The 18,475-nt window shown below is 36.8% G+C and overlaps 1 protein-coding gene across 3 annotated transcripts in view; it reads right to left on the minus strand.

The window, feature by feature from the left end:
* Positions 1-17,814, minus strand: part of Nubpl (nucleotide binding protein like) — a 215,838-nt gene extending 198,024 nt beyond the window's left edge. For 2 of the 3 annotated variants that reach the window (XM_042677408.1, XM_042677407.1), the window contains exons 1-3: positions 17,687-17,814; positions 17,083-17,230; positions 10,953-10,987 (exon numbers count right to left, since the gene is read on the minus strand). In XM_042677408.1, the coding sequence (XP_042533342.1) occupies positions 10,953-10,987; positions 17,083-17,230; positions 17,687-17,794 (291 nt within the window). In that variant the 5' untranslated portion in view covers positions 17,795-17,814. The remainder of the gene's footprint in view (positions 1-10,952; positions 10,988-17,082; positions 17,231-17,686) is intronic. The other variant, XM_042677409.1, reaches the window with a different exon arrangement.
* Between the last annotated feature and the right edge of the window lie 661 nt (positions 17,815-18,475).

Raw genomic sequence — 18,475 nt, forward strand, 5'->3', positions numbered from 1 at the left:
ACACTCAGAGGGTTTCACAGAGGAAGTGACATCCAACATGAAACCTGAAACATGAAAGACAACAGGAGGTGGCTAGGAAGATAACACAGAAAGCCGTACTAGTCAAGTGTAGATTGGAAAAACAGAGACAGTCTTGAAAAACTAAGCTAAACAATTTGGGCAGAAACCTGTATACAATGGGAAATTTTCTACAAGCAATTTAAGAAATCATTAATTAACTCAAAGTAGAAGAGCTTAAATTAACCAGTTAAAAAGTCATAGAAGCTAGACACCTATGGCTCATGTAATCCTAGCTACTCAGGAGGCTGAGATCTAAGGACTGTGGTTCAAAACCAGCCCATATAATAAAGTCTGTGTGATTCTTATCTCCAATTTGCCACCAAAAGCCACAAAGAGAGCTGAAGTTCAAGTGGAAGAGCACTATCCTTGAGCAAAAACAGCTCAGGAACATTACTCAAGCCCCAGTTCAAGCTCCAGGACCAGCACTAAACAATTAAAAAAAAAAAAAAAGGTCATGGAAAACTTTTAAGTGAAAAATCATTTCCTAGGTTCATGTTAATGTAGAAAACAAGATAATTCTGGAATAAAAATGTTAATGCCTACTGACTGACCTATAAAACTAGTGTGGAATAGATGAAAGATAAATGTGACATCAGGCTGCTTCTCCCATCTGAAGTGAGGTCTATGTCCCCTGCCCTTGAATCTGGGATAAGACTACCACAACCAAGAATCCAACATGATTACCAATTCTAGGTAACAAAAGGCTATATACATACATCTTCCAATTTACTTACTAGGACACTAATTCTGGGAGCTCTCAGCCACTAGTAAAGAAGCTCAACTACTCTGAATATGCTAAAATATAGAAATGCCCATGCAACTTACAGTAACCATGTAATACTTTCCAACCAGCAAGACTAAGAACAAAGGGTGAACCAATGCAACAGTGATGCTCACAAGACACTATGTTGGAACTTTACAACCTGAAAGGAAGGAGAGTGGAGGGGAGGGGGAGGGAAAGAGGGGGAAAACAAAGGACGGGGTTAACAATGTTCGACAAGAAATATACCCATTACCTTACTTATGCAACTGTAATTACTCTGACGTCACCCTTACAATAAAATTAAACTTAATTAAAAAAAAAAAGTCGTTTCAAGCATGTGAGTAAAAAGCCTCCACATCATCTGAGCTCTAAATCATCTGAGTCTTCCCAGGTGAAGTTCCAAGCGCTGTAGATCAAGTCTGTAAAACCCAAACCATTCCTGCTACTCTGTTCAAATTCCTGTCCCATCGAATCTATGAGCATAATAAAATGGTTATGGCTTTATAAGACTATGGTTAAGGTATTATTTTTGCATTAATCAATAACTAAAACAAGTGGAGGTATAGATGAAAAACAAATTAATTCATTTATTCTGTAATAGTGGGTTATTACAGAATATATGAACAGGAGGCTCTACAAAGAAAGAAAATTATGCTGATTCCATTTAGATTATTTAAAACTGATATATCTGAAAAATATCAAAAGAAAATATTTAGTAAACTACTGATAAGAAGAAATTGAATTCTTAAAAAAGGTACTGGCTAAAGAAGCAGCATATAAGAACAAAGGAAGGATGTAAAGAGAAAGGAAAACATGAAGGCACAGGAACAGATTAATTATAAAAATTAGAAAACGAGAGGGTCAGAGAAAAAAGAATCAAGAAAGAATAATTCTGGGAAATCCAGGCAAATAAGATTTTCTACAGTGTTAGCTAGCACCTGCAGTCAATCATATCAAATCAATAAGAAATCAAGAAAAATAAAGAGAGAAAGATGGCAAATATATTTGGTGAGCTGCTGTTAACAACAGCAACTCAATCAAGAAGTGGAATTACAGAATAAAAATTCGGGAAACTAGCATAGGCTGTGTAGAATACTGGTGTAAGTATGATGTTAAGGAAAAAGAACAGGAAGGGCAGAAGTTTGAAGGCACTCAGAGGTAAAACAAAGTAGGCTAATTAAATCACTCAACTAACAAATACATATTTAAGTTCTTCCATGGATGTAAGTAAGTCTAAAAGCCTCCAGAAGGAATTAGTATAGAAAATAACAAAAAGAAATTAAAGGTCAAAATCCTAAAAAAGGTGGGAAGTAAGGATCAAGAGTCCAAGTAGAAATAACACAACTGACTCATATGGGATAAAAGGGAAGGTGGTATTAATAACTATACAAAAAAATATTACTGATAGAATATTAGCAATGAAAAGCCCACTTTCTTGTGGAAAAGGAAGCAAGATCATAGAAATAGGAAGCAGGAAATATTGGGAAGAACATCAATGGTAAAGAAGAACAAGCAGATACCAAGTGTAGTGGTACAGCAGCTGCAGAAGCACAAGGCCATGAGTTCAAACCCTGATACCAACAAAAAATAAAATAAAATTTAAAAATTAGTAGTAGACTAGAATCAAGTTGAAGAATCATCAAATCATACAGACAACCAAACACAAACCAGAAATAACGATCTCTCAGTTTCTTGAGGACAGAGTTAAACCCTTCAACTCTACACCTCTGGTCAAGCACGGGACCTTTGTTTCTTTGGGTGTTCCTCAAAAGACTCCACATAGAGCTCCCCTATGACCCAGCAATCCCACTTTTGGGCATTTACCCAAATGATCACAAACAAGACCACACTAAAGCTACCAGACGACTATGTTTATTGCAGCATTATTTACCATAGCTAAGATATGGAACCAACCCAGATGCCCCTCAGTAGATGAATGGATCAAGAAAATGTGGTATATCTACACAATGGAATTCTATGCCTCCATCAGAAAGAATGACGTTGCCCCATTTGTTAGGAACTGGAAAGACTTGGAAAAAATTATATTAAGTGAAGTAAGCCAGGCCCAAAGAAACATAGGTCCCATGGTCTCCCTTATTCGCAATAACTAGTATATGTCTGAGTCAAGCAGAAAAGGTCAGATAAGGTGATGTTAGGGAAATGAACCCTAAGATATGTATTCAAATGTTTTTTTTCTTTCTTGCAATTGTTTCTAACACATTTATAAGGTTATTTCTTTGTTGCTTTGTATGTCCCTCCCCCACAGTATAACCCCTGCTTTCACTGTATTTAATGTCGGTATAATTTGTGGAGGGGAAGGGGAAAAACAAATCGTTTAAATAGGGATACAGGTGGACCCATTGCAACAATGAGATGTACAAGTCGTTATGTCAAAAACGAACTTTACAACTTTGGTGGGAGCGGGGAGGATGGGGGGGGCGGGGGGAGGATGGGAAGGGATGGGAAGGGGAAACAAAGAAGGCTACAATGCTTGATAAGAAATGTACTCAGTATCTTGCCCATGTAATTGTAACCCCTCTGTACAGTATTTTCACAATAAAAATAAAAAGAAATTCGGGCATCTATGTGCAGAAAACTAAAAGTGGATCCCTATTTGTCACCATGTACTAATATCAACTCAAAGTGAATCAAAGACCTCAACATCAGACCTGAAATTTTGAGATTACTGCAAAAGAGAGTAGGAGAAACATCAGCACTCATAGGCATATGCAGAAACTTTTTGGAAAGAGTCCCAGGAGCACAGAAGATAGGAGAAATACTGACAAATGGTCCAGTACTAGTGGCTCACATCTGTAATCCTAGCTACTCAGGAGACTGAGATGTAAAGATCACTATTCAAAGCCATCCCAGGCAGAAAAGTCCATGTATTTCTCATCACCAATAAACTAAGAAAAAGCCAGAAGTGGCAATGTGGCTCAAGTGGTATAGCGCCAGCCTTGAGCACAGAGGCTCAGGGACAGAGCCCAGGGCCTGAGTTCAGGCCCTAAGTTCAAGTCCCCTGCCAAAAAAAAGAGCAAGAGAGCAAGAGTAAGATCAAGAGCAAATGAGGGAGAAAGAGAGAAAGAGAGAGAGAGAGAGAGAGAGAGAGTCAGTCTCACTGTCTGGCTTCCATCCCCTGGGTTCAAGTGACCCCTCCTAATTCAGTCTACCAAATAATTAAATCTACAGGCACATGCAATCTCACACTGTCTTGTTTAAGATAGGGTCTTACTATGCTGCCTAGCCTACAACCGAGTTTTTAATTACAAGAATGTAGATAAATCAGGAGTAGTAGGCTAATATAAGATCTAGGTTGTCATTCAAATCTTATTTGTGCAATTTATTTCCCAGATGACCTTGAACAAATTAATTTCTATGCGTTTTTACTTCCTCATCAACAACAGGAATTATAATAGTACCTATTATTAACTAGTCACTGTGAAGATAAAATGAACTGAGAACTATGTTGTAAGGATTAAACTGGTCAATACAAAGCAGTTATTAACAATGCTTAACCGAATAAATGCTCCAGAAATGTTATTTAGCTGGGCACCAGTGACTCATGCCTGTAATGCTAGCTACTCGGGAAGTTGCTATCTCAAGATCCCAGTTCAAAGCCAGCCCAGGAAAGTTCATGAGACTCTTATCTCCAATAAACTACTAAAAAAAAAAAAAAGTGGAGATGTGGCTCCAGTGATTAAAAAAACAAAAATAGCTTTGAGCAGAGGCTGACCCAGGAACAGCAAAAAAAAAAAGAAAAAAAAAGTGCTGCTGTAAAAAAATATATACTAGAATTGCTGCATGAATGCAATAATAATACAAATAAAAATAGAGAAAGGACACTCCTTTTAGAGGAACCCAGGGAACACTTCACTGAACTGCTCATCAGGGAAAACTAAGCGGCGGAATGGAGCCCACAGGTTCATATCAAAAGAGTAGCCTGGATTCTGTCATTGCTCAATTCTCTCCATCAGCCCCCGTGTGCAAGCCCTAACATAGCCAGATGAAAGGACATTTAAAGCTGAAAGAAGGTGAAGAGAATATTCCAGTAAAAATGAAGACTGTAAGCTTTCAAGAAAAGAGCAGATTCAGCCCAGACTCACTTCAGCAAGCCACCCAGATTAACCAAAGCATAAGACCCAATTAGAGGAATAATTGAAGATAAGCCTATAAAGTAGATTAGACCCAGATGATAGACTGCTTTGCTTGAACATCGACAAAGGCTGTCTGTCAGCTATGCCTCTAAGCAAGGGAGTTATGTGATTCCAATAGTTACAAGTAATCTGGCATTATGTACTGGAAGGATTTGAGCACAGGCAAGCTTGGCCACTGCAGTGGTGTGCTAGTGTAAGTTCCTCAAAGGCAAGGACTATGTATCTCATTCATTTCTGCATCTTCCAAATTAATACAGCACTTAAGAAAGAAGAAGCACTCAATAACTATTTGAGGCATAAGTGGATGAATAAGCCCAAAAGAACATGAGCCTTAACTGAAGAGGGAATAGTAGAAATAGAAAGATACATATGGAAAAATACTGCAACGCAGACAAGAATATTTGCTGGCTGATGAAATGTGGCAAGGAGAGGGCACAATCAATGAAGGCTGTAAAAGTGATAAATACTTCATGGAGTGTATTACAGCTTTCTGTGAGAATCAAATATAATTACATGCAAGAAAATGCTATATGGGGAAAAAAACCAATTCCCTGGAATAAAAGCTACTCATCTTGGGCAGATTCAGTACTATATTTAGTCTGAATATCTCATTATGTTAAGACACTTGTCTTCCTTTCAGTTTTTCTGGCTTTAAGAGTACACAGTGTGTCTACTCTGTTATGAATAACAACAAAACCTTACTAATTTTGTTTTAACTAACACTTTCTCATTCACAGACAAAACTAAATAGTTTCAGCTACATTCCATCACAATGTAGATAGGGCTGGGAATAAAGTTCAGTGGACTTGTCTGGCATATGAAAGGCCCTAGGTTCAATTGGTAGCATCCCCTTAAAAAAAGAAAGAAAAAAAATACATACACAAATAGTTATATAGATTAGATAGGTGAATAAACGAGATATACATAGATTATACAAACTCTTATATAAACATGTACACATAGTTATTTATATACATTATATATAAAGCATTTATAATTGTAGTCTTAGAGAATGTATGAGTTTCTACAGTACATGTTTATTTTTCTTTATATTCCCAGGGTATCTGGCAATGAATGCTATAGGTGTTCAGTAAACTTGCTGGACTAAAAGGAACTGAGATGGATAAACTTAGGTTTTCACAGAGCTTCAGCTGGCCTTTGTTTCCTCCCAGGCTCAGTGCTCCTCTCCATTGTTTAACAACCAGCTTGGGAAAAAGTGGGAGACTGATTTTCAGTGTTTGCCAGCGTCCATGATTTAAATACTTCCACCATGGCCTATTCCAACCAAAAAACAAAATTTAACATATAGTTCTCACAAGTCAGTATAAGCCATCTCCACCATACCACTGGATAAAAGATTTGATGCACAATACACACAATCACTAAACTCTTCACTTCAATATTACCCATCTGTGTCCCCAAAAGAAAGAATAAAAGACTTAAAAAAAAAAAAAAAAAACAGGGAGAACCTACACACCATTCAATAATGGCCTATAACGTCAATATACAAAGAAGAGTCTCCCAGAAATAATTTTACCTTTTTTGTTTTGCTTTGCTTTTTGGTAGTACTAGGAAAGAACTCAGGCCTCCAAGCAAGTGCTTAATCACTTGAGTCATGCTACAGTCTTCTTCCTTTTCAGTTTGTTTTTCAGATAATGTCTCTTACTTTTGCTCAGGCTGGCCTTGAAACCATGATCCTCCAACCTAGCCTGCCAGGTATCTGGGACTACAGCATGCTCCATCACATCTAGCTTTTTTTAAATTGCTGGGCTTGAACTCAGGGCCTATGATTTGGCTTTTTCACTCACAGCTGCTTCTCTACCAATCCAGCCACAGCTCCAATGTACTTCCTATCAAAATCCTAATGTGTTCTTTGTTAAAATTTGTATAGAAAAATGAAAGACCTCAAGGTGCAAAAGTAATCCTGAGCAAAAAGAATGGCACCGGAGGTATCACAATACAGACTTCAAATTGTCCTGCATAGTCATAGTAACAAAAACAGCATGTTATTGAAACAAATATAGACACAAATAATAGAAGAAAATAGAAGATGCAAAAAAAATTTTAAAGCACAGCTGATTTTTATAAAGTAGCCAAAAGTATACATTGAAGAAAAAGCCTTTACAAAAAGGGGTATGGAGGAAAACAAAGTATGTAGAAGACTAAAATTTAACCCCTCTCTCTCACCTACCCTGTATAAAAATCAACTCCAAATGGATCATAGATCTTAATACAAGATCTAAAATTTTAAAACTACTACTACAAAAAAAGACAGTACAGGTAAATATTTTCTGAATAGAACTGCAATTGGCAAGAAAATAGGAACTAGAATGAACAAATGGGACTACATTAAATTTTAAAGTTTCTGCAAATCTAAAGAAACAATTAAGCCAAGCGCTGATGGTTGACAGAGGTGAGATCTGAGGATTGTAGTTGAAAACCAACTGGGGCAACAAAGTCCTTGAGACTCTTACCTCCAATAAACTACTCAGAAAAATGCTGAAAGTGGGTTCTGTGGTTCAAGTGGCAGAGTGCTAGCCTTGAACACAAAGAGGCTCAGGGACAGCACCCAGGCCCCGAGTTCAAACCCCAGGATTGGCTAAAACAAAAAACAAAAAGCAAACAAAAAAAAAGGAGGAAAGGTGGGATGAAGGGAGGAAAGGAGGGAGGAAAGGATGAATTATCAGAATCAAGAGACAACCCACATGGTTCTGGGAATGTGTCTTAGTAATAGAGTGCTTGCCTAGCATGCATGAAGCACTGGGTTCAATTCCTCCATACCACTTTTTTTTAAAAAAGAGAGACAACCACAGAATGGAGAAAAAAAATCACCAGCTATTAAATACATAAGTATATATTTATATATATATATATATTCCAAGAAATATATATATATATATGTCAAAAATATGCAAAGAGCCGGAAAAAAGTGAACAGCAAAAGAACAAATAATCCAGTTTTAAAATGGGCAAAAACCAGGAGCCAGTAGCTACCCCTGTATCATAGCTAGCTACTCAGAAGGCTGAGATCTAGGATTGTCATTCAAAGCCAGCTTGGGCAGGAAAGTCAATAAGACTTTTATCTCCAATCAACCACCAAAAAGTTGGAAGTAGAGCTGTGACTCAAGTGGTTAAAGTGCTAGCCTTGAGCAAAAAAGCTCAGGGATAATGCCCACAACTGGCACAAATAAGGAGGAGGATGAGGAGGAGGAAGGGGAGGAGGAGGAGGAAGGGGAGGAGGAGGAGGAGGAGGAGGAGGAGGAGGAGGAGGAGGAGGAGGGGGAGGAGGAAAGGAAGAAAGAAAGAAAGAAAGAAAGAAAGAAAGAAAGAAAGAAAGAAAGAAAGAAAGAAAGAAAGAAAGAAAGAAAGAAAGAAAGAAAGAAAGAAAGAAAGAAAGAAAGAGAAAAGGAGAGGAAAGGGGACGTGAGGACTCACAAAAAGTGTGTAATTCTGCCAACACCCTAACTTGAGCTCACTGAAACCTACTTGAACTTGTTTGTTAACTTCTTATGACAGAAGTAGGAAGAGTTGAAACGAAATCTAAAAAGAAAAAAAGATACTTTTGCAGTCGAATTTTCTCATTACAGAAGCATAACTTAAAAGAAACATGATTACATTTTCTCTCTAAAAGTCCAATTTATGCTACCTGGTTCTATGACGAATAAAATTTAGATATTATGAATTTTTATTATTTTCCCATTTCCAGAAATCACAAAGGGGTAAATATCAAAAGGCATGTTCTCTACAAGCCTAATTTTGAAGTCTATCAGACTCTGGACTCCCTATACCAATATTAAATTTGTAGAAATAATATACATTATTTTTCCCCATGTGCTAACTATTGGGAACAACTACATGCACAGTAGTGGTAGAAAATTTGTTAGAAGCACAGATATAGACTAACACAGTAAGTGATTCTTGCCTATATTTTACAAAGTAAGTTTGAAAGATAAGTTAAGATCAATACTGAAATAGGTAAGTGAATTTTTATCAACTAGTAAGTTTTTGGAATTCTATAATATGTTCAATGTTTATTTTTATTGTACTTTAAATATACAAAAAATAATAATGCTTAAGATTTATGTAACTATAAAAAGAGGTATTCCTAAATGCTAAAGATTAAATAAAAAATAAACCAAAATTTCAGGAATACATATAAACAATTTAAAATGTGCCTACCATTTGAGACATAGTGGTGCTGCTTCCAGAAACCTATCCCACAAAAATATCATTTACAGTATGTAAAAAATGTGTCATAAGAATTCCACAGTAGGACTAGGAACATGGCAGAATGTCTGGTTAGGAAGCATGAAGATTGGAATTCAAATCCTAGTACCATAAAACTATACATAAAAATCCAGAGGTGGTGCTCAAGTGGTAGAGCACTAGCCTTAAACACAAAGAGGCTCAGGGGTAGTGCCCAGGCCCTGAATTCAAGCCCAGACTGGAAAAAAATTAAAAAGAAAAAAGAAACAAACTAAATATTTCATTCAAAAAATTGGTTTTATATTTTATAGACAACTGTGAATATAGCCATCATTACGAATGAGAGATACCACTGGACACAGGTGGCTCATGCTTGTAATGCTACTCAGGAGGCTGAGATCTGAGGATCCAAGTTCAAACCCAAAAGGTCTGGGCAGAAAAGTCCCAAAGATTCTTATTGCCAATAAACTACTCAAAAAAAGCTAAGAGTAGTGCTGAGGCTCAAGTGGTAGAGTGCTAGCCTTGAGCACAAAAGCTCACAGCCTGCATGTAGACCCTAGGACCAGCACAAAGAAACAAACAAATAAAAAAAAAAAAACAGTAAGCCCTTTGTACAACAAAATAACAATTGTATTTTAAAAAATTGAAAGAATGAGGTATATCATAGGAAGATACATGAACTTACATATACATGTGTACTATAAAATTTATATAAAGAGAAAAAAGGAGCTTAAAAAGACATATATATAACTACTAACTACAGTTAGTCCTTTGATATAAAAGGGGATGCATGAGCCTTCCCTCTTATTTTGCATACATATTCTATTTAAATGGACTAACAGTACTTTGAAAATATCTTTTTTTTTTTTTTTTTTGCCGGTCATGGGGCCTGAACTCTGGGTCTGGGCACTGTCCCTCAGCTCTTCAGCTCAAGGCTAGCGCTCTACCACTGGAGCCACAGCGCCACTTCCGGCTTTTTTCTGTTTATGTGGTGCTGAGGAATCAAACCCAGGGCCTCATGCTTGCAAGGCATGCACTCTACCGCTGAGCTATCTTCCCAGCCCCTTTGAAAATATCTTTTACCTTAAAAGAAAAACCCTTTTGGGGGTAGGAAGGGTAGGGGGAAGGAAAAGTAGGAGAAAAATGAATGAAGGGATAACATGTTTGACAAGAAATGTACTTATTACCTTATTTATGTAACTGTAACCCCTCTGTACATCACTTTGACAATAAAAAAAATTTTTAAGAAACAAAAAAAAAAAGAAAAAAGTGAGGCTGGGAATGTGATTTGGGGTAGAGTACTTGCCTAGCATGCATGATGCCCTGGGTCTATTCCTCAGTACCACTAAAAGAAAAAGCCAGAAATGGCACTGTGTCTCAAGTGGTAGAGTGCTAGCCTTGAGCAAAAAGAAGCTCAGGGACAGTGTCCAGCCCTGAGTTCAAGCCCCAAGACTGGCAAAAAATGAAAAAGAAAAAAAAAAACCTCAATTATTAACACTTACCAAAGTGAACCCAGAATATTTATACAGAACATAGTAGTGAAAAATGGCCTGTATGCATGAACATGAGAGTCTTTGTGGAATACCAAGCAAACAATCTAAGAATAATACTTAAATGTACCATCATCACTATATGACACCACTAATGACAGCATTTGTAGTTCCTTAAAGACATGCAATTGAAAATACACTACATCACTTCTGGCAGATTAATAGTAAATCCTTTATCATTGCCTTAAATAAATTAATATTTCTTTTAATCAACACATACCGAATCATTTGCTGCCAGTGCAAGTGCCAGGTTCACTAAAAGAAACAGAAAAAAAATAAATTTACTAACTTTTCTTCTATGAAAATTAACTGTGCCTCCAAAACCCAGAATATTTTAATGCATCTCCCTTATTTGTAAAGAACAAGGATATGGAGAGAATTCAGAAAACAAAAAGACAAAAAAAAAATGAAAGTAATTTTGCAAGTACCAATAGATGTCTACCCTAAAATTAACATTTTAAATTTTATACTATCTTACAATTTTGTTCAAACATTCATCTAGTGTTTTTTAAGTGTCAGTGAAATATATAATTATTTTCAAAAACATATTTCACAGAAAAAATAACCTCATTTGATAAATAAAAATAAATATGATTCTACTAACATTTAAAAATAAATGCTAGCATTTTAGGAGTTCCAATAATCTTTGTAAGTACAAGTGTATACAAAGGATGGGCCACTGTGCACAGAGGGAAGAGAGGATACAAATATGTATAGAATATTTCCCAAACTGCCCAGACCAGTAAATTCCAGAGGCAGAGAGGTGGAAAGGAAGAATCACAAGGTGTTTTTAGCTCAGCAATGGTAAAATGCTACATCTGAGACCAATGGTCCTAAAGTAATCTATTTCCAAGACTGACTAAATAAATAGACCCTGCTACTATGAATCACATTTCCTTACAGAGCATGGCTATAAATTATGTTGGAGTTGTTTCCCTTAAAGTAGTTAAGAATTGATCAATAGGAGAATAAGGAGACAAGAAAAAAGAAAATAAAGTAGTAAAGAACATAAATTTGTCAGGACACTGGGTGGCCATGGCTATAATCCTAGCTACTCTGGAGGCTGAAATCCAAGGAACTCAGTTCAAAGCTAGTCAGTGCATACAAATCCATAAAGCTCTTATCTCCAATTAGCCAGAAGAAAGCCAGAACTAAAAGCATGTCTCAAGTTGTACATGCCAGTTCTCAGCAAATAAGGCAAATGAGAGTATGAGGGCTGGAGTTCAAGCCCTAGTACAACATGAATTTTAAGGCTAACCTAAATCAAATTCCAACTCCTCTGCCTTCTGTTGTATATAAAAGTGACTAAGTTATTTTACTTGTCAATCATTTCCTCCTCCTCTGTAAAATATAATCCTTCCTTCATAACTATTTTAAGAATAAAATAAAACACCATATGTAAAGTGTTTACCCTAGGGCATGGAATTTGATAAATTAAAAAATAAATCTGAATCTATATAATGAAGTACAATCTAACTTTTAAACAAACTGTTGGAGAATAGGCCATCTTAAAGTTAGATTCTAACTGCATTTAAACAATAGAAGCACATAATATGTTTATAGTCATCAAAAGTCATCATTCTAATCCAAAACATCACTAGCAAATATATACATATATATGTGTATGTATGAGTGTATATCCAAACAGTATTATGAAATAGTAAACAGGAGTACACACAGGAAATATAATATCAAAAGAAATATATAGACATAATCTATATCCTTCGGGATGGCAGTATTAAAGTTTAAAATTAAGGGCCTTGTGATTGCTCTGAGGGCAACTATCCACCACTTGAGCCACTCTGACAGCCCCTTTTTGCATTCGTTATTTCCATGATAGAAAATGACTGGGGTTTTACATCCCAGCCTCCATGGACCACAACCCTCTTGTTTGTGCTATGTTTCCAGGAAAACAGACCTGTTGTGCTCAGACATTGCTTGAGATGAAGTCTTGCAAAATTTCATGCCCAGGTTGGTCATGAGCTATAATCCATCTATCTATCTCCATTTCCCATATACCTAGGATTATGCCACGCCTACTCTGGTGGAGTCTGCTTAGCATGGGAAACCTGCTTTCAGATCTGAGAATGGGGCTTCAAAGAGGCCTACCTCCTGGAAAAGGCTGGCAAGCCCCTGGGAAAGATGTGTTGATGTTTTTCTTTTCTTCGCTGTATAGGAGTACCTATTAATCTTTTACTGTTCCTGCTGCTTATTGTACTTACTCATGCTCAACATTCCCTTATTTAACGCTCTTTCTTAAAAGTGTTGAGGACTCCAACATCTGATGAGTGTCTTCAGAATATGACTAACTCACCAGAGTTAAGTGCTACCCTGAAAGCCCCTCTTATGGAGGCTAGTAGACAAGTCATAAGTAAATATAAAAGTATTAGGGGGTTTCATGACGTCACTTCAGCAAAAGGAATTGTTTGTAAGAGATTTACAAGAAGCTGTAGGCACGGCCACAAATTGGAAACCCTTTAAGCACAATTGCTTTAAAAAGATTTAAAACGTATAAAGTACAAAACTAAACAAAAGTAACTATGAAGTACTAGAGTTCACGTCTTTCTGTTCAGCACTTGGTCCATACGCTCTGGTTAATGGTTAATAGGTGATAAACATCGAAACCCATTGTATTTCTTAAAAATAGAGGTAAAGCTGAAAACAAGTGCCTGTCGTCATAGCTCGTCATCCAAAAAACAAGATCAGGCGACCAGCTGGTGACCACCTAAAAACCAAAGCCTTGCAGAAAGATTGTGTAACCTTTTGCCCTTTCTCAAGGAGACTCTTGCTATAAAAGCTTGTTATCCTCTGCATTAAATCACACTCAGCATCCACTCCTCTTGTGTGTGAGTTGTCTGTTTGCCATCTCCCCACCTATTCCAGTTCCTCCACTAGGTGTCCTCCATTGTCCCAACAGAGTCTGTCTGCGGCAGGATTATAAACTTAAGTGAGTGTCCGGGGCAGGATTATAAACTTAAATGAGCATGCCCAAGTAGATATAGCCTATTTCTAAACGAACTATTATGAAAAATCACAAACTATGAGTTCAATAAGTCAGTTCTGCAGCTTGAATAGATTACAGTATTTGTCAATAAAGATGAATACATGAAATACATAATAGCATAATATATGTACCAACAAAAAAGTGAAGGGACAATTACCAAAGCATCTACTCTGTGTCACAATCTGTACACTTTGTCACATATGTTCCTATTTAAATGCTTTCCCATTCCATGGCAAAAGTCTATCTTCCAGCTAAAAGCAATGAACAATTCGTTTTTAACAAGGACTACTCTACAGATAACAAACTGCATTACACAAAACATGAAGAACTTATGGCCATGATCATGAAAAAATTTCCCATCTTACAATAAAGATACTTGCACACCCTGGTCCATTGCTGCACTATGCACTGTAGCTAAGTTATGGAAACAGCACAGATGCCCTTTAATGGGTTAATGGATGAAGAAAAAGTGGCCTATGTACAATGAAATTTTACTCATCCATCAGAAAGAATATTATGTCATTTTCAGGGAAATGGATGGCTCTGGAAAAAATTATGTTAATTGAAGTAAGTCAGGTTCAGTGAAAATAGGTTGCATGCTTTCTCTCAAATGTCGAAGTTGGACTATATATGAATTATAAATATATATGTAAACATATACAGGGTCATACATATACAAACATATTAACTGGAGGCATAAACAGGACAGGATTTCAATAGTGTAACTCCTTTGAACAGCTAACTTATGATCTAACAAAAAGGAGGGAGAGAGGTCAAGGGAGGGGAGCAGATGAGTGGAGAGAGGAAGAGTGGGTGAATTCAGTAATTATATTCAATGTTCATATGTAAAATGGAGGTAGGAAAATTAAGGGGATAGATGGGTTGGAAGAGATGAGGGATAATGATAAAAAGGATGATATTACAGAGTGGAATTCTATGCTTCCATTAGAAAGTGTAGCATTACTCCATTCATAAGGAAATGGAAAGACTTGGAAAAAAGTCATATTAAGTGAACTAAACCAGACCCAAAGAACTATAGGCTTCATGGTTTTGCTCATTTGTAATAATTAGTATATGCTTAGAATGGTCCTAGGAGAGGATCACAATGGCCAGATAGCTATATGACCATATAAAATGATGGTAATTTAAATGAACTCCATGATATGGAGTGTACGGTTTACAGTTATTTCTTTGTTCTTCCATTCCCCCATCACCATGGTTAATTCCTTGTGGTCCTCTGTTTTCAGTACCCTTTGTCTTGTACATAAATTTATCTGATTTGGGGAAGAGAAAGGGAATCATAGAAATGGTAGACAAAGGGTGACCAATGCAACAGTAATACTCACTAGACACTATGTTGGAAATGAACTTCACAATTTGGAGGTGAGGGAAAGTGGAAGAAAATGAGGGAAGAGGTAACACTATTGGAAAAGAAATGTACTCATTACCTTACTTATATAACTGTAACCCCTCTATCTATCATCTTTATAAGAAAAGAAAAAATAATGAAAAGGGTGATATTGATCAAGATTTGTTGTACTACAAATTGACAATAATAAATATTCTTTAAAAATAAAAAAATTAAAAAAATTTCCCATCTTTACTCCATGTAATCACAATGCATGTAAAAAGGTTCACACCATTAAAAACAAATCAATGTACTCTAGTCCATTTTTTTAAAGAAAGAGGCATATTCTAGAATCAAAGTATTAAGAAAGTAAAAGAAAGTATTAAGAAAGTAAAAATCAATTAAGAATCATTAGTCATTCTTAATTAGACTGTAGAAATCAAATAGTAATAGCTAAGACATATATTACAAATAGTTGATACATGTTAATTCCTTCAAAACATCTGACAAACTCTTCCATGGCTCCCTTTATGTAATAAGGAAGGAAAATGAATGGAGCTGATAACAATATTGTAGATTTATAGCTGGTTACACAACTGTAAAACTGTTATAACCAAAGTATGGACTAAACCACAACACAAGAGCTCCAGTGACATACATAGAATTCTGTACCTGGTATTTCTTATTTCAAAATGTCTTGGACTTCAATGGAACTGAAGAAATTTCATGTCAATACATGCTTTATTACTTTAAGTTAATCGTTTAGAAAAAAGTCAATTTTTTAAAATCTTATTGGTCTTGGACAAAATTAACAAAACAAAATATAGTAAAGAAAATCATTTTTAAATAACTGTTAAAAACTGCTTCAGTATGATCTGAATTAGCAAGCATTCCTATTAAAACGCTTAAAAACTCAATGTGAGGTCATTATAAGATGTGATTGCTTTGTGATTCCAAATTAAATAAGCTTAAAGGTATAATAAAGCTAAAGTATAAATATGCAGCTATGAATAAGTAATATACAGCATAAATATAGCTAATAATAATGTATCCTATATTTGAAATTCATTAAGATAATACTGTGAAGTATTCTCATCACATACACCAAAAAGCAACTAGGTGAGATGATGGATATGTTATCTAGCATGATTGTGGAAACATTTCATGATTGTGGAAATATTTCATAACATATACATTTAACAACATATCGGTTTTACAACTTTAATAGACACAGTATTTGTCAGTAAAGCTGAATAAAAGAAGTCATTATTTCTAGTGAAAAGTTTCTGGAGAGTTTCCCTTATACATTATTACACTAGAATAATCTTTTGAGAAAGGTTCCTAAGGAAGTTTTTGTAAGTAATTATTAATCTTGGCTGTTAACTTTTCCATTTCTGATGGCACTTTTATTATGGGCTCTAAAAGCAGCACTTCAGTGACATGTCTAGATAAATAAGAAAGGGCCACCAAAAAAGAAGTCTATTCATAGTATATTAATTTAAAAGAGACAGTTATAAATGACATTTTAAATAATTAAAACAATGCTAACCTTTTTCAAGCATTTTCTAATTATTAGTTTTTTATTAATTTGACTTTGCAAATAGTGAAAATTACATGATGGTTAACTGCAAAAAGATCACAATAACAACAATCTCACTGCAAGTAACAATACAGCTATGTGCACATTAATAAAGACTGGAAATTTTGAATTCAGTATTACAGTTACTAAGTATTTTTTTTAAAGTGCTTACTATGGAGTAGACACTGGGATGACTAGTTTGCTTAATTTGTAAAATCAACTTGAAAGGTTATCATCTTCACAGTTCCGTAAACTGTAATTCTTCTGGACAACTTGACCACCTACTTTGAGTAGACAATCTGGATCCTTACTATCCAAATATCACAAATACTAAGCTTACAAAGAAAAACGGCAAATGAAGAATATGCATCAGCTAACTGGTTAAAAAAATCAGGATCATAATTAATATCCTGTAATACCTGCTGTCGTAGACTTTCCAACTCCTCCCTTTCCAGAAGCCACAACTATAACTTGTTTAACACCTTCTATGGGTTTCTGTTTTGGAAGTCCTCGGGACATGATTTGTGCTCTTCTTTGTTTTAGAGTATCACTCTCAGCGCCAGATAACTTTAAAAATAAATAAAACAAGATAATCATTTTAAATAAGCCTTTCTTCAGTATTAAGCTTTATAGAGCCATTTTACCTGTTGTGACTGATCCTAACTGAAAAGATGCATTGCTTACATTGAACATCATAACGGGATACGTTGGCTTTTCTACGCTTTTCTAACATGGAAAGTAAGTTGTTTTCAGTACTCCACGAGTTTTCCTCCTCTTTATTGCCTACATTACAAAATATACTACCAAGAAAGCTACGTGCAAGCTACACACATCCATGTTCGAGCCCGCCAGCCCCACACAGAAAAGCGAGAAAGGGCAGCACACGCGGCCACTCGAGACTCGGCGTGGGCGCGGGCCCACGAGGGACTCAGTCCCGGGCCTGAGGCCAAGGCCAAGAGACCTGCAGCCGGGCCTTCCCACCACACCGCCCCGCCCCTCCTCCTGCTCGGCAGCACCACGGACCTGGCGCCGAGCTGCCCAGATTCCGCTTCTCCCAGGCGGGACAGCGGCTCCACTATCACCCCAAAGCAACATCCCACGCAAGAGCAGCAAGTGCCGCCGAGGCCTCATGGCGCTGAGTTCGACCTCAAGCCCTGCCGGGAAACGACGCGTCGCGGGCGCGAGGTAATGACGTCACAAGGCAACCCACGGCTTCCTTCCCTTAGCGACCGGCCTTGTCTGGGTTTATTCCGCCCAGGAACCCAATCTGTCGCGGTCCGGCATCTCCCCCAAGTCTCCAGCCTGTGGCAACATGCTCAGATCTTTTCACTTGGAGCATCTCGTTTTATGCTTACAGGGAGTCCCAGAGAAGAAAGATCGATTGTACGTTTTTGTTTTGGTTCATTTTAGCGGTGATGGGGACACGCCAAGGCAAACCCGCTACCACTGAGCCTCCTCTTGTTATTAGTAACAAAACCGGGCCTCGGGGAAAGTTTTAGAGACTTGATGTTACACTGAATATCCAAAAGAGTCCTGATTATTTGACTAGTTTGTGTGTGTGTGTGTGTGTGTGTGTGTGTGTGTGTGTGTGTGTGTGTGTGTGTGTGTGTGTGCCTGGCCTGAATTCAGAACCACAGTACTGTGCCTGAACTTTTTTTTCACTCAACTGGTAGGCTAGCGCTCTACCACTTGAACCACAGCTCCACTTCCAGCTTTTTGGTGGTTAATTGGAGACAAGGGTTTCACAGAGTTCCCTGCCCAGGCTGGCTTTGAACTCTAATCCTCGGATATCAGCCTCATGAGTAGCTAGAG

Source organism: Dipodomys spectabilis, unplaced genomic scaffold, assembly GCF_019054845.1.
Source record: "Dipodomys spectabilis isolate Male_0828 unplaced genomic scaffold, ASM1905484v1 ptg000038l, whole genome shotgun sequence".
NCBI lineage: Eukaryota > Metazoa > Chordata > Mammalia > Rodentia > Heteromyidae > Dipodomys > Dipodomys spectabilis.